This window comes from Mesocricetus auratus, unplaced genomic scaffold, assembly GCF_017639785.1.
Source record: "Mesocricetus auratus isolate SY011 unplaced genomic scaffold, BCM_Maur_2.0 Super-Scaffold_100006, whole genome shotgun sequence".
NCBI classification, from domain to species: Eukaryota; Metazoa; Chordata; class Mammalia; order Rodentia; family Cricetidae; genus Mesocricetus; species Mesocricetus auratus.
The window spans coordinates 51,377,113-51,402,270 of record NW_024429190.1 but is presented as its reverse complement, the minus strand read 5'-3'; the positions used below and the strand labels follow the sequence as shown (position 1 = coordinate 51,402,270).

The window sequence follows — 25,158 nt, the reverse complement described above, 5'->3', positions numbered from 1 at the left end:
CACTGTCCTGGAATGTGCTGAGAGGAACGCCGAGTGTTTTCAGGAAGCATTTTTGCTGTAATTCTGGGATATTAAGAGACATCATGATCCAGGGTCATGAGTAGAGTGAATTTACCAGGCACTTAGAATTTTATACAGCTTTTTGCTTTTTTGAGACAGGGTTTCTCTCTGAAACAGCTTTGGATGTCCTGGAACTCCCTCTGTAGACCAGGCTGGCTTTGAACTTACTAAGATCCGCCTGCCTCTGCTTCCTGAGTGCTGAGTGCTGAGATTAAAAGCATACACCACCACCACCTGGCTCAATATACAGTTTTAAGAAGAAGAAATCACCACACCAGTCTGAGAAGATGGCTTGGGCTAAAGTGTTGCAGTGTGAGGACACAAATTAGCGTTCTGAGAACCTATGTAGATATTGAGTGGGCAATGCAACTTCCCTATAATCTAACACTTGATCACCAGGACAAACGAGCCACCTAGACTAGACCAAAAACAGCAGCTTCAGTTCAGCTGAGAGACCCTGCCTGTCGGTTGGCTAATGTGGGAAGTGATGGAGGAAGACTCTAGAAATTGGCCTCAAACTTCATGCGCACACACACACACACACACACACACACACACACACACACACGAGGCCAACAGTCATATCCTGCACAGAGGCACACGCAAAGAATCTTTTTAAAAAGTGTGCATGTGGCCAGGCGTTGGTGGCACATGCCTTTACTCCCAGTACTCGGGAGGCGGAGGCAGAGGCAGGCGGATCTCTGTGAGTTCGAGGCCAGCCTGATCTACAGAGCGAGTTCCAGGACAGGCTCCAAAGCAATACAGAGAAACCCTGTCTTGAAAAACCAAAACATAAAAAAATAAAGAAGTTAGCATGCCCAATGCTTAATTTGGTGGTCACAAATGGACTCCATTGCTATATGTGAAAGATGGCACTCCATTTTCATTGAACAGTTAATTTTTAAATTTTTTTCTCTTAACAAGAATGTGATACATTTCCATCTTTAATCTGTTTAGGTTCAATTGGAATATAAATACCAATTTTAAAGTTTCTGAAGAATTGCTAAGAGACAGAGGAATAGAGTAGGGATCAAATAAAAATAGTAGTGATTTACCCCCCAAATAATCTATATGTAGTTTCTTTCATTTGAACTTAACCAGTAGGCCTCTGAGAGAAAAATTAGGTAGTGAAACATCTTCATTTTCTCCTAGCTTGAGTGTGCTAGGCACGCTCCAGGATACCCAGACTTTGGGATTTTTTTTTTCCTTAGCATTCTGGCCACTGGCTTGGAAATGTCAGATTTCTTCTAAATAGAGACCTTGGTGAGGAGCTGTCGTTGTTTTGTGCTTGTTTTCATCTAACATGCATGTGCTGCATCTCATGTTTATGTTTGCTGTCTCACGTTGCTTTATTTAGATGCCATCTAACAACAGTATCAGAAAACAAATAGAAACACTGCAGGTGAGTTGTGTTGACGTCACCAAGTAAAGTATCGCTTTATTTTCTTTAAGAGCGGCATTTATTCTTTTCCTTTGCCCATTGTTGCATTGCATGTCTGAAGTATTTACCCCAACCTGCTTTTGCTGTGTGTGGAAGCAACGCTCACAGAGGGCGCCCTCTTCAGAAGGTCTGCCGTTATTGCAGCCCCAAGGAGATGGATTGTAGCGATGGGGGTGATGGTGGAGACCGACCGATTATGGGGGTTTCCAGGTTTTACCCAACTGTTCTAAATGAAGATGTTAAAAAATGCATTCCAATGAAATTAAGGAGATATAATAGCTTTGATTTTTTCCTTTTGGTTTTGATGAATGGGTTTTTAAATTATTGTGATATTGGTTTAGGTTTTCTAACAAAGACATTTTTTAAGTTCACAATAGAAAAAAATGAATACACATGTTAAAGTGGTTGCTGTAGAGTTCATAATTGACTGATGTGCCAAAACTTTGTAGAATATTAAAGTCCTTAGACTTTTATGTAACAATGTGATTGATCTGATTAGTAAACATTTTACCTACACAATTAACATCTTTGTTTAAGGCCTGGATCAGTTTAGTATGTTATTAATATTCCAAAAAAATTAATGACCTTCCTATCGTCCTCCCGCTCTCTCTTTCTTCTCTCTCCTCCCACCACCATTATTTGTTATTGTGATTTATAAAGTGCTCCACTGTCTGTAGATTTCCACAAACATACCATCTTAGGTAGCCACCATCATAGAGTCCTTCAGAAGGCTTTTAGGGTTCTTTGTCTTCTATGCTGTCTGTCTTCCCCTATTTTCTTAATTTCTTGCTGGCATCATATTATGATATCTGATATATCAGATTTAAAGGGTAGATAGGAAAGTTTTTGCTTTATTGAAGACATTATTACAAAAATTTGTTCATTAGGGTTAGTAATATTCATGAATTACTTGCAACTTTGGTTACTAAGTAGCAAACAGCAAGCTTCCTAGGGGGAGCATTTGAAGTTTGGGATTGCTGTGGAACCTGCCATGGACCAAGGGATTGGTGTTGAGAATATTTGGATTTTCCAGTCTTAATTCTGTCATTTTTCTGTAGATACATGCAAAACCTCTATGATCTCTAGTGGATAAGTCTATTATAAAACACCCTCCATCTCTTTTGTATTGTTTTTAATTATTTGTAGTAGATGTCTGTTATTCTAAACCTTAAAACAATAGAACTACCGAAGTAAGTGAAGTAGCTTTAAGAATTCTTGCTGGACATGGTATCACACACCTTTAATCCTGGTGCTTGGGAGGCAGAGGCGAGTACATCTCTCTGTGTTTGAGGCCAGCCTGGTCTACATTGCTAGCTCGAGGCCAGCCAGGCAAGGCTATGTAGTGAGACTCTGTCTTAAAGAATTCTTTGTTAGTTACTATATGTAATTGCTTAACAATATAGAAATCTTCTGGGATAAATATTTTAAAATACAGATTTTTAGCCGTCAATCAGTAGATATATAAGTGTTTCTTGCTACATTTTCAAGATTCATACTATCTCATTTTATGACTGTGGTCATTATAGCAGCTAAAGTGAGGAGGAAATTCACTGATAAAACTGGTTGAAATAAGAGTTTTCTCATTGTAAATCATAAGATAATTTAAATAATCTGATTCTACATAGAAATTAGGAATAGCTCACCTAATGCTGAGTAAATACTCTGTGTGTGGCAGGCACTGTTCCCAGCACTTTGTAGACTGTGATCTTCTTGAGTTGTGAGGTAGACACCATCCTCCCTCCAGTTAAAGATTAGGACATCACAACTTAGACAAAGTGACAAAAGGACATCAGGCTCCCAGATCTCTGGTTTAGCATCTCTCACAAAAATGTGCTCACTAATTTTTACTGTTATCTCACAAATGCAAGTGACCATTACTATTTGGTATTTCCAACTTGATCTACCTATGTGCTGCAAATGAATTAAAGACGAGTGGTCCCTTGGTTGTGTCAGTATTGTGGTATGAACCATTTATCAAGTAGTTTCATGATATGTGTATCATTTTGAAATGTTGATAGGATTCTAATGTTGCATCTTATTTTGGAACGTAAAGAAGAGTTCAGGTGCTTTACTGATGTTCACTTTTGAGCCATCTATACTTAGCACAACTAAATATAGACTGACACATTTAAACTTCTTAGAGTGGAGGGTGTGGGGGGCTTTCAGTTGATGTCAGAGTACGTGGTTGATCTTAAGTGTTTGCCAGTGTTCTTAATAAGCTTATTCTTGTTTTCTTTTGTTTTTAAACAGAATAAAGACCCTAAAATGTCTCGAGTTGCCCTGGAGTCTTTGTATAGACTGTTGTGGGTTTATGTAATTAGAATAAAGTGTGAGAGCAATACTGTAACTCAAAGGTGAGTGCCATGTCTTAAAGTGAATTTAAAGTAAAGCCTTGGAGGTAGGGTATTGCTAAGAGATAGACATGCACTTAGCATATGCAGGGCTCCGAGCACTGTCCACTGCTCTCAGAGAAATAAGTAAGAACTTGTTACCATCATCCCAGTGGAATTTGCCTAAGCACTGTGGAGAGGAATCTGAATTCCCTTGGCATAAGGAGCAGGAGGAGTTCTTCACGAGCGTGGCAGTGTTATTACGAACTTGTGGTCATTAAGCCGTCTTTTCCACCCACAGTCGCCTGATGAGCATAGTGTCAGCCCTTTTCCCGAAAGGCTCTCGCAGTGTGGTCCCCCGTGACACCCCTCTCAACATATTTGTGAAGATCATCCAGTTCATTGCTCAGGTGGGTGCTTCACCCCATTGGCCCTCTTGCACAGGCTGGCAAGGGCAAGCATTTTAATAAGTGGAGGCTTTTGTTTTCCTACACATTTTGAGGCATGTTTTCAAAAATATTAATGCTGCTCAATAGTGAAAAGCAAGTGTGTTTAGAAAGTTTTGATGGTAATGATAATTTTGTGTATGATGAAGAATGGAAGGAGCCACATAGGTGGATACAAATTTAATTGAGGGAGGGTTGAGAAAGTATATGATAGTTCTAATAAATGTGCCCCAGTAATCTTGGCTTGTATGTGTACTGTATGTACTTGCGTGCGCTCCCATGTGTGCATGAAAACCAGAGATCCACGACAAGTACTCTGTGCTCTTCTCCACTTTTGTCTTTGAAACTTTAGGGTGTGTGTGTGTGTGTGTGTGTGTGTGTGTGGTGATGACATTGTCATGGGAACAAGCACATGTCCTAGTTAGGGTTTCTATTGCTGTGATAAAAACACTGACCAAAATCGCGTGGAGAAAAAAGGGTTTGTTTCAACTCAGGCCCTAGTCCACTATGAATGGAAATCAGGGCAGGAACTCAAGGTAGCAACCTGGAGACAGGAACTGATGCAGAAGACAAGGATTGCTTACAGGCTTGTTCAGCAGGCTTTCTTACAGCATCTCAGGGATTCCTGCCCAAAAGTGGTACCGCCCACAGAGGGTTGTGTGCCCCAATATCAATCATCAATCAAGAAAATGCACCACAGCAGGCTTGCCCACAGACTAATCCGATGGGGACCTTTTCTCAATGTCCTCTTCTACAATGACAACTGGCGTGTGTCAGGTTGACATAAAATTGACCATTACAGCACATTCATTTACTAAAGCCATCTCACTGACTTATACCACTTATTTTATGAGACAGAGTCTCTCATTGAACCTGAAACTGATTGGCTACGCTGGCTGGCCAGTGAGCCCATGGGGCCTTCCTGTGTGTCTTACAGGGCTAAGATTGTCAGAATATGCTAACTGCACAGCAGTTTTTTATGTGGGTGCTGAGGATCTGAACTCCTTTCCTCATGCTTGTGTCGTAAGCCCGCCGCACTGTCTCCACAGCTCACATGAGCACACATGCTAGAACCTACTGTAGCTCAAGCAAAGGGAACTTTTAAGGACCAGGGAGAGCTCACCAAATAGGACAGAAAAATCAGTTCTCATCCAAGCAAGGGAGAGTACCGGGCTGTCAGGGAGTTGCCACTTTGATCGGAATCGAAGAGCTCTGAGGTAGGAGCCCTCCTCTGTGAGGATGCTTGAGGACCATGCTGTTTCTGCTGTGGCTCCACAGCTCAGGTGAAGGCCTTTCTTCCTGTGTCAGCAGTGGAAACCTCCTCCTTGAAGTGTAACTTTAGCTTCCTAGCCTCTGCAGAATAGAAAGTTTGCTAGAAGTTTATTAAAAGTTCCCAGTCATGTCTCTGTCTGGAACAGTCCTGCGAAATAAGTTGGTGTTCCCTCACAACTCAGGGAAATGCTGGTTCCAGGAAATTTCATTGTGTTTCTTGTGAATGAAGCTAGATAGTGTAGTTGATCCATCATCAAATATTTTTTTAAGATTTACTTATAGCTGTGAGTGCTCTATTTGCATGTACAGAAAGAGCCATTGATCCCATTACAGATGGTTGTGAGTCACCATGTGGTTACTGGGAATTGAACTCAGGACCTCTGGAAGAACAGCCACTGCTCTTAATTACTGAGCCATCTATCTCTCCAGCCCCATCAAATTATTTTATTACAGTCAGAAAAGAAAAAAGAGGAACATTTAACTAAAGTGAATGCATGTCTATGTTTGGAACCTCGAGGAAATGATAATTTATTGAGAATAACAAGGAAATAGTTTAACAAATCAAGTTTCAGTTTTGGTCTTGTGTTCAGAAAGCAATGCTGTTAAGTTGCACTGCTCACCGTTTCTTATTTCTAGAATTGTACCTGTGCCCTCAGCTGAGTCACCTTCCTGCAAGAGTCTGTTAGCCCTGTACTGTGGGCGCTGATGCATCTTTGCCAGCTTCTTTTTCCATTGAGATACTTTCTGGGGTCCTGTTCTTCTGACCCTCACCGCTGTCTAGATACTTGTCTTGTGTTCATTTGGATTCATAGACTTTCTAAGGGCAAAATCTATGTTTCCAGTATATATTGCTTCCATATAAAAACATATTGCTTCCAATATCTATAATATATATTTCCAATATTTATGTTTCCAATATCTATAATGTATATTGTTTCATATATGTATATAATTATATATATTTGTTTTGTGTTCATTTGGATTTATAGACTTTCTAAGGATAAAAATCTATGTTGTTTCATATATATACATATATATAATATATTTCTGAGATAACTTCCATTACATTCTAGCAAGAGACAATGATTTATTAATTACCTAATTTCTTTCCATAGGAACGTTTGGATTTTGCAATGAAAGAAATCATATTTGATCTTCTCAGTGTTGGCAAATCTACTAAAACTTTCACCATCAATCCAGAGGTAAAAATAAGAATTGCACTGCAGCAAATATGAGGATTTCATACTGGGAGTAGAAGTGTTGGTCCTCCTGGCTTTATGTGATCCTTAACAATCATCAATCTGTTTTGGGGAACATCAATGGAGTCTTTTCAAGCTTTGAAAACCCACTAAATGAAAACTAGATAAAAGAATCCATTGATCCACGTGCTCAAATGCTTTTGATCAGTGATGCACTGAGTAAATTCCTGGAGTAACTCCACTATGTGACAGAACGTTCTACTTCCTTTTGGGTTTCTGTGAGTCTGTCACTGTGACTCCAACCCTCTGATGCATGAATCAATGGACCACATCAGCACCCTGTCATACCTAAAAATGAGCAGCACTTTAAAGCTTTCTCTTACTTACGTTGTAAACATGAATGAACATTTTTCTTGTATCCAGTGTATTGCACTGCCACCCACTGGGATGCCTGTCCCTGCCTTATTAATCCTTGGTGCAGGTCACAGAGAGTGACTGGGCTGAGACAGCAGGATGCAGATGGAGAAAGGCAAAACACTTACTGAACAAAGAAACACAGAGATGCATTTAGATTGGGAGAAAGATCAGGCGTGTCTAACTTGGCATTTGGGGACATCTAAGATGTCAGGCAGATCTTCAGGAAGGCGTTCAGAGGGGGTGACTAGGCACAAGTTTTGGCCAGTGATCAATGTGTTGTAGTCTGTGTACTCTCTATGGGAGAGAATACAAATGAGAAGAGGCAGCTCAAGTAGGAGCCTAGAGCATGGGAAGACGTGAACACAGAAGTGGCAGTATTTGGGAAAAAAGGGTGCTTGATGCTGCCCGTGCTGTGGAAAGCAAAAGAAGATGCAGTATGGTCCCTGATGAGGGAGAGATGCTGCAGAGAAATGTTATGAGGGATGTGTGTTCTATTAAGATACCTGAGACACATGCTCTGCTTCAGGCTTAAGGGACATTGGAAGAGAAATACTGAGGACAGAAGAAAGAGAAATGCTCAATGCTCTAATGTTCTAGGAAGCACAAGAGCCCATCGTCTTATTCACTGTTTAATTTCTGTGAAGAGACACCCTGGCCAAGGAAGCCATTATAAGGAAAGCATTTAACTGGGGGCTTGCTTGCTGTTTCAGAGGTTTAGTCCATTATCATCATGGCAGGGAACATGGAGCAGTAACTGAGAGCTAGAGCTACATCCTGATTCCTAGATGAGTGAGAGATTCCAGGCTCACAGTATGTTACCTCTGGTAACATACTTCTCCAACAAGGACAAGGCTCCTAATCCTTTCAAATAGTGCCATTCCCTGGTGACTAGGCATTCAAATATACAACCTATACAACCCTATGGGGGCCATTTTTATTCAAACCTTTACATTCGTGGAAATTCCACCAAGTCCATCACTCCCCTGCACTGGGAGAAGACCAAGGGGACAAAGAACTTGTGTATCTGTCAGTAGATTGGTGGGATTTGTGAAAAGAGGTCATTGATATGATTTCCTCCTGTGAAGAAGAAAAGTGGTCTTAGAGAGGGGATGGAGGTCAAAAGAGTCACGAACGTTGAGAAAGCGCAGAGAGATTTCAAAGGACAAGGAGAGTTGACCCCAAAAGGGTATGGGTCCTGGATGGGAATTTAAAACCACGGCAGACTCTGCTGCCTGGGCTGGTTCCCAGTGTTGGGCAGAAAGATTAGATTCCCTCTGTCCTTCTTTCTCTCAGCCCCCTTGGCATATAACGTGCATGGCCCTGATTTCTTCCTCTTGGGTCTGTTTTCTCTGAAGAGGATGAACATTGGCCTCAGAGTCTTCCTTGTCATCGCGGACAGCCTGCAGCAGAAAGATGGTGACCCCCCCATGCCCACAACAGGAGTCATTCTTCCCTCAGGAAACACACTTCGCGTAAAGAAGATTTTTCTCAATAAAACCTTGACGGATGAAGAAGCAAAAGTCATAGGTTAGTGTTAATTAGAATGAATGCATTGTTGTTGTAGCGTTCTTTTGTTCTTGTCCACAGTCAAATCTAAAGTGCGTCTGTTGCCGAGTGTGGATGCCCCAGTAGTACAGTGATCTAGTGATTACGTTTTGATAATGTTTTTCGTATTCCTATCAAGGGTTCTCTTGTTAAACGTGTTTTCCTATGGGAAGCTGTTGCGTATGTTCCATCCTTCAAATCTGAGTTTGAGTTCTACGTAATTTGTATTCAGTATCCTGAGGAACATGTCACAGTTGGAACATCTTCTAATGTGATAACAGCAAGCTCTCTTCATTGAGAGGTTATCGATAGGTTATTACAGAAAGCAGTCTTGTATGCTGTCTCAGGCATTATTGTGACTGTGTTCTTTCCCTCTTAGGAATGTCAGTTTACTATCCTCAAGTAAGAAAAGCATTAGATAGCATTCTCCGACATTTGGACAAAGAGGTTGGGAGACCAATGTGTATGACCAGTGTGCAGATGTCCAACAAGGAGCCTGAAGACATGATTACGTATGTACTAAATGTATACTCTATTGCTATTTCAGTTTTCACAGAAGAGTACATATCGGTGGCTGGTCCTTGCTTACCTGTTTCTGTACATTTTCTCCTGGACTTCCCGTTTGCTGTAGTTTTTAATACAGAGAATGCTTCCACAAGCTCCATTTTGTTGTTTTATGTGATGCTGAACTAGTGGAGATAATGAAAGTTCAATAATGAACCCTACTTTCATTTATCACATGAATAATTCCCACTTACCACAGACATGTATAGTACAACTGACTGAATGAAGTCTAACAAATGGTCCTACATACATACTCCTGCTGTAAACAAAGAAAGAAAAAGAAATGGCCAGGAGTCCTGCAAATCTGGGCTCTTTATTTCTGTTCTAGGAACCAGAGAACACAGAGAGAGTGAAGTGTGGGCAGCTCTTTAGAAACAGCCCCATCTTATATCCCAACCCCATGTTGGTTATTTTTCATTCATCATATTTTCTCTTGAACTGTTAGAAACTTCCTTTCCATGGGCTGGTGTGTTTTATGGTAGCTAATGCCTCTTATTTGTTGACAGGTGTCAATATTATCTGTATGGTAGATTTTAGATGTCGATGTAGATTTAGATATCTGCACTGTAGGTCTTGGAATATCCCATTGGATAGTTTGCTCTCTGGGCCTATTTAACATATGGCTATTGTATGCTGCTGTAATGTAGTGTCCTGAGAGTTTTCAAATGCGAAGGTTGTGTGTGTTTGACTTCCTCTAAGGCGTCTTCCTCCTTTTCACCACAACCACTCTTAACATCAACATCAACAAGTTTACATCCCGTTCCTCTGACTGTCTTGTGAGAACCTCAAGTGACTATAGTATCTGTCCTCTGGTCACCTTGCTCTCCTGTGACTCCTTTTACATTTAAGTTTGGATTTCCCTTCCCTTGGTCTTTCACTGTACTCTAACAGTAGACTCCAGATGATGAAGAGAGACCTCACATGGAAACAGTTCATTATTTCGAGGTCTCAGAGACTACACAGAATTCCTAGAGGTCACGCAGAGGTTAGGGAGTGTGCTAAGAAAAGGCCCCAAGCTGGTGTTTGTTGGACCCAGAGTGCTGCCTAAGCAGAGTTCCCACATGGTGCCTTAATTGGCATGTTTCAAAGAAGCAGTCACAAGTTCCAGGTCACACTGTGGCCAAGAGACAGTCACTGGGACATATCTGCATGCTACATTTGGGCATGGGGATCCAAAGGCCAGTCAAGCTGTTTCTAGCTGGTCCCATACAGCGGTGATAACCCTTGGATTAATCCCTCAGTAACTGGTGGTGAGAGGGGAGTGTATAAAACCAGACGTCATCAGGGGTCTCTGAAACATAACCTCATATTTAGAGAAGATTCTGGAACAATATGAAATTATAAGAATATGCTAAGGCTTTTTGTTTTCTTTTCCCCACTTTCATCTTTGTTGGCCCCAGCCTCTCTTACTTGTCCATTTTAGCAAACAGACCTCACAGTAGTCACATACTTGGCCGTGGGGATGAACTAGACAGCAGGTGCACACTGTGCAGTCAGCTACGGTTTTGAAAGGTGTGGTGTGCCTGGCCACCCATTCAGGTGTGCATCTGTTGTTTCTCCAGGGCCTTGCAGACCAGGCAGCCAGCAGCAGCATTTGTGCTGGTACAGTGGCTGCACCTTAAACCACATCTCAGAGACTTGTGGTCACTCTAATCCATGCATTTTAAAGCCACACAAAGCGACAACTGTGTAAATATCTCTAAAGCAGAGACTGACCCAAACTCTTAGAACATCTTGGTTCTTTTGTGCATGGGGGTTATTACTGGGCAACTAGAGACCACTGAAGATAAAATAAAAGTAAGCAGCTTTCCTTTAATCACAGATCAAATGAAAACCATTTTGGCATTTAAAGTAAAATTAGTGAATAACTTTAAGAAACCATGCTAGAGGAGGGGAGAATGTAGCTCAGTGGGAGAGCCCCTGCCTGGCATGAATAAGGCAGTGGATTTGATCCTTAACATCCTACCCCCATTGACACATATATAGCAAATTAAACTATATTAAACATCTGCTGTACGGGAGGGCCTGCCATTTTAAAACATCAATACTGGATTTAAATTGCATAAAACTTAAACATATATACATGTGTGTATCACAAGAGGACAAGAAGAAAAGATATGAATACTAACATGAGAACCTCTGATTATAAAACTAATAAGTTTAGATATTTAACAATATCAACATGCTAGTATTAGTTACTTGTCTTGTATCTGTGGCAAAATACTTGACCAGAGCCACTCGGGGAAAGGAAGGTTTTTGTGAGCTCACAGCTGTAGAGTGTGCCCATTGTAGTGGGGAGGTCGTGACAGCAGGAGACTGAGACAGCCAGTCACATTGTGTTCACAATATGGAAGTGGCGAGCACTAGGTGTTTATGCTCATCTTGCTTTCTCTTGTCTATGTAGTCAGGACCCAGACCATGGAATAGTGCCTCCTGCATTCACAATATGTCTTTCTGCTTCAATTAAGCTAGTGTAGGTAACCCCCAAGGCACGCCCTGAAGCTTCGTCCCACGTAATACTGGGTCCTGTGAAGTTAATAATCCGTGTTAATCATCACACAACTAGTTACAGTAGTAACTAGTATTTATTATGCTGAGTTCTTAACAGATAGCATACAATTTTGAGTATTTGAAATTAAGTTGCTGTGAATGCTTTCTAATTAATGAAGTTAGTTATTAGCTGTCATTTCCCTGAGTAGTCTCCATCCTTTCTCTTATGTATTAGTGATAACAGGCTGCTGGGTCTGTATGAATTTGCATGTACCCCCTCCTTTCTCTTGTACCCATTATCCTTGGCTCATACCTTCAGTAACATTTTTGCAAAATGGAGTTTTCTAGCCCTTGTGATATATTTCTTATTCTGTTTTGTCTGTGATCCATTTTTCAGGGGGGAAAGAAAACCCAAAATTGATTTGTTTAGAACATGTATTGCGGCGATTCCAAGGCTGATTCCTGATGGCATGAGCAGAACCGACCTCATTGAGTTGTTAGCGAGGTGAGTGACATTACTGTTAGCAAGATGACGTCTCTGTCTTACTGTGTTCACAGTGAGGCAGCAGCAAATTAAATTTTGAGCCATCCGATTTACTCTCTTCTCATTTTATTATCCCCACTCAAATTTTTACCTTCTAACATTCTTCCACATCTCCCACTCAGTGCTCTTTTCCCATTCCCTGTCAAGTCATAGTTTGTTGATTTAAATGGCAAATATCTCTTACATCCGGGCCTCATTGGTGTTTCCTTCGCGGTCATTCCATCAGCATCTGAGGTGGTGACCAAAACCCACCTAACATTTTCTGCTATAGGAGAACCTGCTAAGTTCAAGTCTTCATGTTCACCATTAGGCACAAGGTAGTTCTCCAGAGTGAATAAATAAATAACATAGCAGGCACACATTGATGCTTCCTAGCCTGACTCTAAGATGACATGGTAGCCTGTCGAGGCTCTGCTGTACAGATGCCGTTGGGGATCGTGCAGTTAGGGGTCAGCACGCCTTCTCCATGGAAGACCAGACAGTAAATATTTCAAAGCTTTGCAGATGATGCCATAGTTCACTGGGGTTTGAATGACCCTTTCACAGGGATGGCCTACAGTCATCGGAGAACACAGGTATTTACATTATGATTCATGGCAATAGCAAAATTGCAGTTATGAAGTAGCAACAAAAGCAAGTTTTATGGTTGGGGTCACCATGGCATGAGGAACTGTGTTAAAGGGTCACAGCATTAGGAAGGTTGAGAGCCACTTTCATGGCCTGGCTCATGTCTGCATTCTCACTGAGGCATTACAGAAGCAGCCAGATCATATTTCAGGAGTGAACGTGACTGGGCATCTGCCTGGAGTTAACCCAGAACCACAGTTAGCTAGCCACACCCTAGTGGGAAACCAAGCAGAGCGACTGTTCCCGAGCGGGAATGCTCAGCTGTGTTGAAAGTGTTTACTGGTTGCTGGGCACTCACGATACTGTGTAAATAGTGACTAGATTTCAACAGCGACCTGTTCCAGCCCTGGGTGAAAACACCTGGCATTTCACAGGCAGGCTCGTGCCTCCCTCGGGCGTTGGGACTACAGATGGAGCGGTGTTTGTCTCCTGGGAGGAATATAAGGAAACAGGGGCTTCTTTGAAACTGCACCTTTCCATACCTCTGTCTCTGCCTGTTCAGCCTCTGCGTTGTTGTTCTGTGGCACTGAATGGAACCTAAAGTCTTGCACATGTAAGGCGAGTTCTCCATAGCTGCCGAGCTGCCTCCCAACCGCTTTGTTTAATTATACATCGTACACATCTATATGCTTTATTTTGAAGCAGGGTCTCACCACGCTGTCTAGGTTGACCTTGATTTCCATCTGATGCCAGGCAGGCCTGACCTTGGGAATCTTCCTACCTCAGTCTCTTGAGTACTTGGAATTTGATGTTTATGCCAGCAGGCTCAGCTGTCTCTTAATTTTTTTAATTAAAAAATTTTAAATGTATCATCATTATATGTGCATGTGTGTGATGGGGGTGCACATGCCAGGACACAGGTGTAGAGTTCAGAAGACAACTTTGTAATTGAGATTGGTCCTTTACTTCCACATTGTGTGAGCACTGGGGATTGAACTCCAGTCCTCTCAGGCCATCTCCCAGCCCTTCCCTCGCCATTGTTGCCACAGGTTAGGTTGCAGAGCTATATGCTGTACATTGCCAGTGACCTTCCAGCACCGAAGACTCGGAGGCAGGAGAATTAAGAATTGGAGGCCAGCCTGTGCTCTATAGTGAGACCCTGTTCCCAAAACAAAATAAACAAAATACAACTAAGTGTGGCATAAGGAAGGGTCCCCATTTGGAACCTGAAGTGTTAGCTGCAGCATTGTCCCTTGGACAATCAGAGAGTAGTTATCACTGAGTCTGTTCTCACTGGTCCCCGCCTCAGCTTCACTCGGCCTGCAGAAGGTGATCCCACAGGATGACTCTGCTGTATTGCCCCCGTCACCTCCCCCAGAATGAAGCTGCACCTGAGAGGGTCAGGGCTCGGGAACCTAAAAACAAAAGCAGCCAGCTTCTGAGAAGGGAATAGCAGTTGAATTGCTGCTTACTTTACTTCCTTCCCCTGTCGCTGTCATTTTTAATTAGTTTGCCTCCGTGGCCAAAAAGAGTCTAGAATCTGTTGGTTTGGAATTATAATGTCTAACTCTTACTCAAAAATAAGGGAAGCCAGCAAAGAAACAACATTTATAGATTTATAGATCTCTCTGACGTCTCTAGGGAAAGATAATCCCTGACTTTAATTAGCCAGGTCCCATTGTTATCTCCTCCACCCAAGGAGTCATTAACCCTGAGTCACACTGATTGGTGTGAGATACTTAGACAGTCATGGATTTAAGGGCTGTGGAAATCACTACCGTGGAAAGCACCCTGTCACTTGTTTTCCACGGTGTTTTCCTTGGTGTCAGCACCTGAGACAGCACACTGGGCTGGAGAGGTGTGGTCCCACCATGTTGACTTACGGTACGCTGTAGCTGTCGAAGCTGCTGCGTGTCTCGCTACCAAAACCTATGTGGCTGTAACGGATGTCTCTTTAGCTTCTCCAGCAGTTGAAGGATGGCTTAGCAAAAACCAGATCTGAGTTCAGCAAACCGTTGCTACACCCCTCTTACCCACATAACGCCCCCCTCTCTCCCGGTGGATCACTCTGTCTTCCCATGCATACGTGCACAGTGTGCTCTTTAACTGCCTGTTCTTTGGGTCATTTCTAACTTGAATGCCTTTGCTTGTGTTGTTGGCCACTGAAATCACCTTCGACTCTAGACCAGGTGCTTGTATGCATGTGGTGGCTTGTATTGCAGCTTCAGAACTGCATCCCTTTTTAATTTTCTCATTCTTTTGTTAAAAATCTTATAACTAAAATTATGATTGTTGTATTGAAGTCTTTAACAAGTAATTTAGCTTTTTAAAATGTAATTAATACATTTTGATTTATTGAGTCCTAAACTCTTTTGGGCCTGATGGGCTGTAGGCCTTTTCTTATATTACATCTAAATTTGCTTCTATTCTCAGCTAAAGATTTATTTCTGTTGATTTATCTAGATCATTACCTTTCTAATGGGCTATTTATATTCATTCATCTACAAACTTAAATGCCTGTAAGTGATGGTTGAGACTAGTCATGTCCTTTCTAGTAATGCCAAAAGACTGAGTAAGTGTTAAGTTATTGCTAAGATCCTGTGTGGTTGGACAATTTTTTATTGATTATAGGAGAACACTATAAAGTATGTTAAGGATTGACAAAAGTTTGAAATGGATTTCTGATGTCATTTGTATTTCTACACAGCCGCCTGTCATTTAAATTCAAGACATACTATCCTGAACTTTAGCAAACACATCAGTGATTGTGACTAGATTAACACGAAATTTAAGCTATAGCTTAGCACGGAAGAGCAACTATAACATGGCAAAGTGAACGCGAGCTCCTTTCCCCCCAATATCCTCACAGAGCATTTGAAGGGACAATTCAAACATATTAGTTTTATGGTTTGGAGCAGGGATTTATGTTCAGATGTCTTTGCTGTGTTAGTGACAGCATCACGTTTTGTTTCGAGGCTCGCTAATGGGATTCTGTTTTCGGTAGGCTCACGGTCCACATGGACGAAGAACTTCGGGCGCTGGCTTTCAACACTCTACAGGCACTAATGCTTGATTTTCCAGATTGGCGGGAGGACGTTCTTTCAGGATTTGTATATTTTATTGTCCGTGAAGTGACTGATGTCCACCCCACCCTTCTTGATAATGCTGTAAAGATGTTGGTACAACTGATAAATCAATGGAAACAGGCAGCTCAGATGTATAACAAGACCCAGGACTCCCAGGTACCACACCCCCACATCGTCACTTTGTGTGTGATCAGTAGTAAGTGACCCACTGTGACACTTCATGACATAGATTGGCTCTGTCAGGCTTTATGGTTGTTACTAGTTGCAATGACCTTCTGCTGATGGTGATCCCTTGTTCTGGACTGTCTCCTCATTCATGTGTTGGAGACCAAGTACTTGTGTCTAACCTTTAGCCTTCTTTGTTTGACAATAGGTAATGTTTTATAGTGCATAGGGATTGTAGGGCAATTCTTACATGAAGGTGTTTCCAACATTTCAAAGATTTTATATGAAACCTTTGGTAGTGTGTCACTTAAGGTTGACTGTTTTAACAAAGGCACTAGTTTCTTGCTAGTTTCTTGAGTGCAGAGGTCTGTGTTCCTTTGCTCTACTAAGTGCATACATGGTTACCTTCTAACACAACAAATAGTGTAGAACTCTGGAAGATCAGAGCTGGACCGTCTAGGCCGCCCTGGGGTCTTTGTGAGCATACAGATTCAACACTGAACACACCTGCTCCCAACAAGCTCCCTCGTGACAGTGTGTGCCCAGTCTGCACTTACACATGAAAGATGAAGTCCAGTCTCTCATTTCCCATTTGTAAATATTATACTGAGAGGGATTAAGTGACGGTTGCAAGGTCGCAGGGGGAGTCGGAGTGACAAGTTAGGTACATCCTATTTGGACTGCCATCGGGGCACTTTATTCTCTGCATTCTATTACTCTATTCTCTCTGATATGGACCAATTGAATGCTGAACCCCATTCCTCCTACAAGGGCTTTGCCACTGAGATAGACACCAAGAATTGTTTTTACTTCTTATTCTCAGACCAGGTCTTAATACTAAGTTGCCCAAGCTGGACTTGAACTTACTCTGTTTCCTAAACTGTCCTGAAACTTGTGACCTTCCTGCTTCAGCCTCCTGAGCTGCTAAGATGACAGGCTTATGCCACTTACCCCAGTCCACTCTGGTGCATTTCAATAAAGTAAATCATGTTTAAATCCCTTGAGTCAAGGCAGCCCTGCTATCATAATGATTGTAATTGCTTTATTGGTTACTGTCTCTTTTCCAAATTCATATATCTTTTTAAATTTTACCTGTTTTTTAACTTGTATTTTTTTTTCAAGCATGGTATCGCTAATGGAGGTCCTCATCCCCCTCCTCCGGAAAGGAACCCGTACTCCACTGTGTTCCACGTGGTCGAAGGCTTTGCGCTTGTCATCCTCTGTAGTAGTCGGCCTGCCACCAGAAGACTAGCTGTCAGTGTCCTCAGAGAAATCCGGGCTTTATTTGTACTTTTGGAGGTACCTAAGGTAAGACTAAGGTGTTCCATGTAGTCGTCTCATGAACACGTTTAAGACTACCCTTCTGCCCATCCGTGCTCCATGCAGGTGGAGTACATGCTACATGTACTCCCTGTAACTTACTTTACGGCTGCATGCTGGAGTGGGCCTGATGCAAACCCACCCTATCCCTCACCCCACCCGACCCTGCTCCCTAATTCTTCACAAGAGCCTGAGCTCCAACTCTACTCAGCTTCCCTTCCTGTCGCCGGCTCTTAAGTATGCCTCACTTATTTAGATGCATGGTCTCTCTCTTACAGGGTGATGATGAGTTAGCCATAGACGTAATGGACAGGCTGAGCCCATCCATTCTCGAGAGCTTCATACATCTGACGGGGGCTGATCAGGTAACTGCAGGAGTGTCTTCTCCATCTTATTTTGGGATTCAAGGCAGGTTAATACATATCCCTGTGTGTGTACATGTATGCACATCCATATGTGTATGTGTAAATGTGTCTCCTCAACAGGTGCAGTGAGTTAGAAAGTATTTCTCAAGCATGTAAGGGGGTTTAAAGTGGCTTGTACCTATGCAGTGACTAGTTCTTGTCACCATAAATATAAGGTGGTCTTGGTAAAATTCTAGCCTTCCAATCTAAGATGTTCCCCTTAAATGTGATGTCACTGGACCATGATTGACTCCTTAGTGGTTACAGTCATAGGAAGAAACACTCTTAATCAAAGGGGGAAAAACACTCTTGGCTTTTTCAGTGAATATTTTTATTTGCTTTATGAAACTAAGTAAATAGTATGTTGCAATTTAGAGAAACATTTTATCAGCAAACACGTTACCAAAAAAAAAAATGAAGGTAAAAATGTCTTAAAAATGTCTTTACTTTTTTCTCCTCTCCCTCCCCCTCTTGCCCCGTTTCCTTCTCCTACAGTTTCTGTTCTTGGGATAGAACCCAGGACCATATCCAGCCTAACTCTGGCAAACTTCCTTTAGTTTTATGGAGTGGGGGTAGGGTGGGGGGGTAAGTCAAGTCAGTACTCCAAGGTTGATGTAGGAACAACTGTGAAATTTACTACTCGAATTTTAATCCTCCTATTTTGGGTTACGTGGGGGAAAGATATATTTGCCTTCTGCTCAACACCTGGTTCTTGTATAACACATCTGTTATACACAATCACAGGCAGGTAATAATAACACTTTATAAGCCTAAGACATGATTTAAAATGTATATAATTAAAAGAATTGTTTTATATTATTAGCCATGTGTTATTGTAACAAATAGTGTAATAAGTGACTCAATGCCTTAAACAGTTCTTAATGAATAAATAAAAATTAAATTTTAAAATATTAATTTTTTTAAGAATCTGATTGTTGAGGAACAAACATCTGAGGTTGTGTACCTTAGAGCATGACACAGCTCACATTCCAAGCTGTTCCGTGTCATCAGGATGAGTGTTAGTGATTTTTGTTTTATTTCTTAGAGTGTTCCGTGGACCCATGAAAGTTGAGTACCCACGTTGGAATTACTTAAGCTCTGGATCTCAATCTTCTTGGCCCATGCAGCCTTTTTTTGAGAATAATGAAAGTCTCCACATGCCTCTCTTGAGGATGAACTCGTGGGAATGTCAGAAATTCACCATCCCACAATACTACCTCCAGCCACACTCTATCTTATATTCCAGAAAACACTGATAGTCCACTTTAGGCATGAGTCACCTCACGTATAAAAACCTGGACAGTGACTCCAATATGTGGTGTGCATTTGCTCTCTTTCTAGACTACCTTGCTGTACTGCCCGAGCTCCGTAGATCTGCAGACGTTAGCAGAGTGGAACTCTTCCCCCATCAGCCACCAGTTCGATGTGATCAGTCCCTCACACATCTGGATATTTGCACACGTGACCCAAGGCCAAGACCCCTGGATTATAAGTCTCTCCAGTTTTCTAAAGCAAGAAAATCTCCCTAAGCACTGCTCCACAGCTGTGAGTTACGCGTGGATGTTCGCGTACACGAGGCTGCAGCTCTTGTCCCCCCAGGTCGATGTAAAGTAAGTCCTTGGCGAGCAGCATATTTTAAAACGCATAGTCCGCTTTCAAGATGCACGATTGGTTTTTGTTTCGTTTTGTTTTTCGAGACAGGGTTGCTCTGTGTAACTTGGAGGCTGTCCTGGAACTCCCTCTGTAGACCAGCCTGGCCTCGAACTCACAGAGAACCGCTTGCCTCTGCCTCCCGAGTGCTGGGATTAAAGGCATGCGCCACCTCCGCCCACCCTAGATGCACACTTTTGAAGAGTGACATATACTGGCAATTGTTTAAGTCGTGTGCTACACTACATTGCTGTCTTCTGGAGGGGAAGAGAGATACAAAGGATGTAGACTTCCAGACATCTATTTTTGTCTATTCTGTCTTCAAGGATAGAGCTGATGCTCTCTTCATTTCTCTCCTTGGTCCCTCCAGAAAGACCAAGTGCTTCCAGTAAAAACTTTATGATAACCATCTCCTTTAAATTGGTAGACAACTTGACATTAGTTCCATAAAAACTTCCTAAATGCAGCCTGCTGGTGATAGTTGCTGAGGAGAGATAGTCACTGGTTTTTTGAGGGTGTGGCCGCTAGCACTTGGCCCGTGCCCCAGCGGAGGGCCATGAAACTGCACATGTGAGCAGCACAAGTTGGATTGGGGGGGGGGGGTTGTTAATAACAGGGGACATAAGGAAGACACAGTTGGAAGGACAACAGTGTGAAAGGAGGTAAATACATATTTTCAAACATAAGATATTAAACAAAACACATGCAATTTCTGCCTCCTTTCTGTTTATTCATTTTTCAGTAGCCCCATCAATGCAAAGAAAGTAAATGCCACCTCGAGCAGTGACTCCTACATTGGCCTGTGGAGAAACTACCTAATTCTCTGCTGCAGCACCGCAGCCTCCCCCTCCCCCAGCCCCTCCCCCTCGGCATCCACAGGCCCCATGAGATGCTCTCCTCCTGAGACGCTGGCGTCCACCCCTGACAGCGGCTACAGCATGGATGCCAAGGTGGGTCTTCCTCACCCTCTGGAGTGCCCAGTGACTCCAGGAAAGGGATGGCTCAAGTTTCTTATGGAAAGCAAAATAGAGAGGTTGAAGAATATACCGCTCGTTTTCACTGGGGGAAAACCTCGGACAAGTCACTTAGCATTTCTAGGTTATGTGCGCTGAGCGTGAGTTTTGAAGCAGCATTTGTTTGCCCCCAAAGCTTCATTCACTCAATTGTGTTTGACCAAAGGTTGTTCAATGTCAGATACGTGGTTGGCTATCTAATTGTGGCAATTGTGATTTGCTCTTCCCTCAGATTATTGGCAGCCCATCCCCTTCAGCCCTGTTCAAGCACATAGTTCCAATGATGCGCTCTGAGAGCATGGAGGTCACAGAGTCCCTGGTTCTAGGTCTTGGCAGGACCAACCCAGGAGCCTTCAGGTGACTGTCTTCTTACATTATCCTAGGATAGCAAGTGTACTCATAGGAGAGGTGGGGTGGCATAGAATGGAGGAGGTCTCTTGCACATAGTTGCCCGGCAGCCCTGACTTCGGCACTTAGTGTATTTCAGCTATTGCTTATCTGTACTGGGAAAATTCAACTTCATTTTCTCCACAAAGTTGGTGCCCTGATGTCAGCATTTTTATATAAATGATTGAATCATAGGCAGATTTTATTTCCATGGGCTTTTAATTTTTTTCTCAGTCCTATGCAATGAGCACATTTTCAATTATAAATCAAAATGTAAACTAGGTTCTATATAATCTTCTGTTACTACAAGCACTGGTTCAGTAAACAACCATGTGTGTTAATCAGTTGCCTTTGTTTCTGACTATTTCTCTCGGAAAATCAGGCTAGCCTGCTGTCTGGCAGGATGTCATTAACCCGTTAGTAGTGTGCTAGTGTAGATGGAAGAACGTTTTGCACATAACCACGTTTCAACTCCATAAAAATATACACAGTTCACAAAACAATGAAATAAAAATATTGTAAACAGAGGCTTGTGCCATGTTTTGCAGTTTCTAAATAAGTGTTCGATTAAACGTCTGTTTTGTAATCAAAATGAAGCATTCAGAACTGTTTACAACAGTAGTCTTAGGGTTAATACTTGTCAGTTTCTGCTGTTTCAGTGTGTATTTCCAAATGCCAGTATGTATTTGTAAATTCTGACTTTTTGGTGCAAAGAATACATACCGTTTTTCTTTTAGGGAACTAATAGAGGAGTTACATCCCATAATTAAAGAAGCACTTGAAAGAAGGCCAGAGGTAAGCTGCTGTGTGGATTCCCACCTTTAAGTATTTATGTGGTAAACATTGTCCTGATGTATCCTAAATAGTATACTAAAGGGTAGAAATTAAGACATAAAAGTTGATGTGTTTTGTTGTTATTTTGCTTGGTTTTTTGGGTTTTTTTTTTTTTGCTTTTTTTTTTGTTTTTTGTTTGTTTGTTTGCTTTCTTGCTTTTGCTTTCTAGTAACCCAGCATTGTCTGAAACTTACTGTGTAAACTAGGCTAGCCTCAAGCTCAAGAATCCATGTTCCTGTGCCTACTGAGTTCTGGGATTAAAAGCTCAGGCCACCATGCCCAGCTGCCTGGTGTATTTTAAACTTGGCTTTTCACGTGCAGATTCTCTCTTCTGCCCAGTACGACACATACAGAAACCCAGGGTGTAAACAGCTGGAAAGTCACTGTAGCAAGGGAGAGAGAGGGACATGGGATCTGCACAGCGTGGGCAGGCTTTCTGAAAATGGCCACACAGTAAATGCCTTCTGCCTTTCCAGCCTCACCGTCTCTGCCTTTGAAACATGAACACATCCATAGGCAACTGTTGCAGTCAGCCTTGGCTGCTCCGCAGCCAGCTTCCCTTACCAGCAACCAGTGGCCCCCACATGACGGCCCTGCTTGTCAAATCTCACATCTACAGAACTGAGACATTCAGAAACAGTAGGAGTTTGGGAAGAAAGGAGTACGTAAACTAATTACATCAGTTTGCTGTGACACGTGGATATGAACTTACATAGAAATGCATAGGGATAAATGCCTCTGGACTCTACCTGCCTGCATCGTTAGGAAGTACTGATGCCTGACTAAATGTGGGGACAATTTTCCCAATGGACAAAGGCACTGTACACAGAAAAACAGTTGACAGTACTATAAAAGAACCGAAAGTTGCTTGTTTTTGCTGTGTGACTTTATATGACAAGGGAAAGTAGTTGACTGGTTAGGCTAGCTAGCGCAACATGAGGTATCTCATGAAAGTGGCCTGGTCTAGCATCAGTTTCTGTGAAGCAACTTACAGGGCTGCAAATCCCTGTGACCATCCCTGCTGTGAATGCTGGGGTAGAGAGGTCCCCTGAGAAACTTAGCAGGAGAGGGAGTTAGTGACGGCTGTTCTCCTGTAATGGGAACTTTGAAGGCCTGTCATTTGCTGTAGGGTAGCAGTAGCGTTCCCCTCTGTTTACAGGGACTGATGTTAGGTGAAGAGCACCTTGAATGCCAGTTCTGATTTGAGAGTCTGCAGCCCACTGTCTTGCTGTGGAGATAAACAAGAAACATACAGTTACAACTCCGCAGATGCCCTTGAGGACGGTTAGGACTGTCCTTGAAGATGGTTACTTCACAATGAATTGCTGTAAACTCTAGAAAGACCCCAAGGAAGCAGTAAACTTAATGAAGTCAGCAAATGAGCTTGCTTCTGGAGAGCAGGAAAGAGGACTGGGATGGGGAAGTGAAAGATTAAAACATCTGATTGCTCTGCATTAGAAAAATTACTTGGTAAACGAGGCAGGGTGGATAGAAAGTGATATCCTGTTTAGCTTGCTCTCGGGATCAGCACCCTGTTGTTTTAGCCCTTGTTCATTCACCCTTTGCTTTTATGTGTATCTCTGCAAAAATTAGTAAGAGGGAAGCAGGCGTGAGCAAAACCTTAGGTTTTTAATGTTAGGATTGTTTGACTGGTTTTCTGAGTCTTAGGGATTCTTCATGACTCTGAAAAGTTATCATTGATTGGTTCTTCTGAAATCAGCGGGTCGACAAATCACCAAAGAGTGACTATAGGATTTTATTTCTGCTGTGTGTAGGAGGGATCAGCTGATAAAATTCCCTATGGTTTTGTTTGGCTCTTTAATGTCACACCATCCATAGACCTGTCCCTTTGAGACCACAGCCAGCAGCATCCTCAGCATCCACACTTCATGAGCTGTATAACCGTGATGAGCCTGCATCCCCCCCTACCCCCATCCACGTTGTTGACTATCCAGATCTCATCAGCAGTTTCCCATGAATTTCCCCAGGGTTTTCTTAATTTACATCTCTGTAATCTCTGTGTGTTTTGAACAGAATATGAAACGGCGCAGGCGTCGAGACATTTTACGAGTACAACTGGTACGGATATTTGAACTGCTGGCTGATGCTGGTGTCATTAGTCACAGGTTGGTATTGAATACTGAGTTTCAGAATTTTGGGACCATTAGGGAATGTCTTTTCTCCTTAAAACACATGAAAACAGAAAGGTACCATTGCCACAAAAATACCTGTCTAATACGTATGTCAACATTTGTGAATACTATTTACCAGTGAAAGAGGCATTCAGTACATGGACCGACAGCCAGAAATTATGTACCATCAGAAGAGGCAGGATTGCCATGAGTTTGAGGCTAGCCTAAGCTACAGAGTTACCAAAATTAATAATGATGACGGTGGTGGTGGTGGTGGTGAAAAGTAAAGGAAAGAAAGAAAATCTATAATCAGCCCTAGTAGACTGGTCAAAAACCAGCTCTAAAGTGCCCATGACTTTGATATTTGGTGAGAGACTTGATTTCTAGGAAAAGGCAATAGTGGTGGCCTTTTCTTGACAGGTTTATAAGGTATTACCTCATTTTGAAGATAAATATCTTCTGGATTTGAAAAAAACTCACACGTTCAAAGGTTAACTATTAGCAAGGTATGCAAATTTCTCCTGATGATCTGTTGTTGATCCTGCTGGGGAAATTATGAACTTTACAGATGTAACTCACAGCTGTTTTTTCACCATCCACAAACCATAAATCCTGGAATTATTCTTGACAGTGGGACCAAGACCCTTGAGGAAAATGCCATTAGCCGAGAGTTGAAAGTCAACAGTTTCCTTAGGAGGGTAATGGTGTCAGCTGACCTTTGGTAGCAGGAAGTAATGGACCTGACCTTGTGCACAGAAGGTAGCTGGAAAGGAGTTTAGACGGGAGGAATGCGTCGGTAATTTAACAAGCGTAGTAGCAGTGTGTGCTAGCACTTGTCCTGGCTGTTTCTTAGTGTGCCCAACACCATTCAGATCTAGCTTCAGGAGCTTGTGACAGACTCTCGAAACAGAGCTTCAGTGGAAAGGAATTTTAAAGCTGTAGATTGGCTTTTTTGTGTGTGTTGAGGGGAAAGCAAAACAGAACATGGTTAAAGGTAATCAAGGGGAAAATTATGAACCATAAAGTAGAGATTTGTGGACTTGATGATAAAACAAGAAGAGTATTTAAGCTATGAGCCTTTCTGTATGGTCCCTTTTAAAGTGGTGGGAGAGAATGGATGTTCTTTGAATGGCTCTGTTTTAGATGACTAGCAAATATTGGAGTATTCAAAATGAGCCTTCAGGATTGGCATGTTGAAAATAAGCTATGCTCACTACTGAGCGGTAATTGTTTTAGAAAAGAGCTATTGTGGCTCATTTTTGTCTAAGAGAAAATTAATAGAAGGCTGTCAC

General features: G+C 42.2%; 1 protein-coding gene across 6 annotated transcripts in view; it reads left to right on the top strand.

Annotated features, from left to right (window-relative positions):
- The window catches only part of Fryl (FRY like transcription coactivator), a 235,955-nt gene that overhangs the window by 147,957 nt on the left and 62,840 nt on the right, over positions 1-25,158 (top strand). For 4 of the 6 annotated variants that reach the window (XM_040747186.1, XM_040747184.1, XM_040747183.1 and 1 more), the window contains exons 12-25: positions 3,752-3,855; positions 4,133-4,241; positions 6,665-6,751; positions 8,521-8,692; positions 9,090-9,222; positions 12,162-12,269; positions 15,880-16,117; positions 17,249-17,434; positions 17,725-17,811; positions 19,192-19,460; positions 20,243-20,450; positions 20,746-20,870; positions 21,638-21,695; positions 23,769-23,860. In XM_040747186.1, the coding sequence (XP_040603120.1) occupies positions 3,752-3,855; positions 4,133-4,241; positions 6,665-6,751; positions 8,521-8,692; positions 9,090-9,222; positions 12,162-12,269; positions 15,880-16,117; positions 17,249-17,434; positions 17,725-17,811; positions 19,192-19,460; positions 20,243-20,450; positions 20,746-20,870; positions 21,638-21,695; positions 23,769-23,860 (1,976 nt within the window). Of the gene's footprint in view, positions 1-1,417; positions 1,463-3,751; positions 3,856-4,132; positions 4,242-6,664; positions 6,752-8,520; positions 8,693-9,089; positions 9,223-12,161; positions 12,270-15,879; positions 16,118-17,248; positions 17,435-17,724; positions 17,812-19,191; positions 19,461-20,242; positions 20,451-20,745; positions 20,871-21,637; positions 21,696-23,768; positions 23,861-25,158 lie in introns of all 6 variants that reach the window. The other 2 variants (XM_040747185.1, XM_040747181.1) reach the window with 1 other exon arrangement.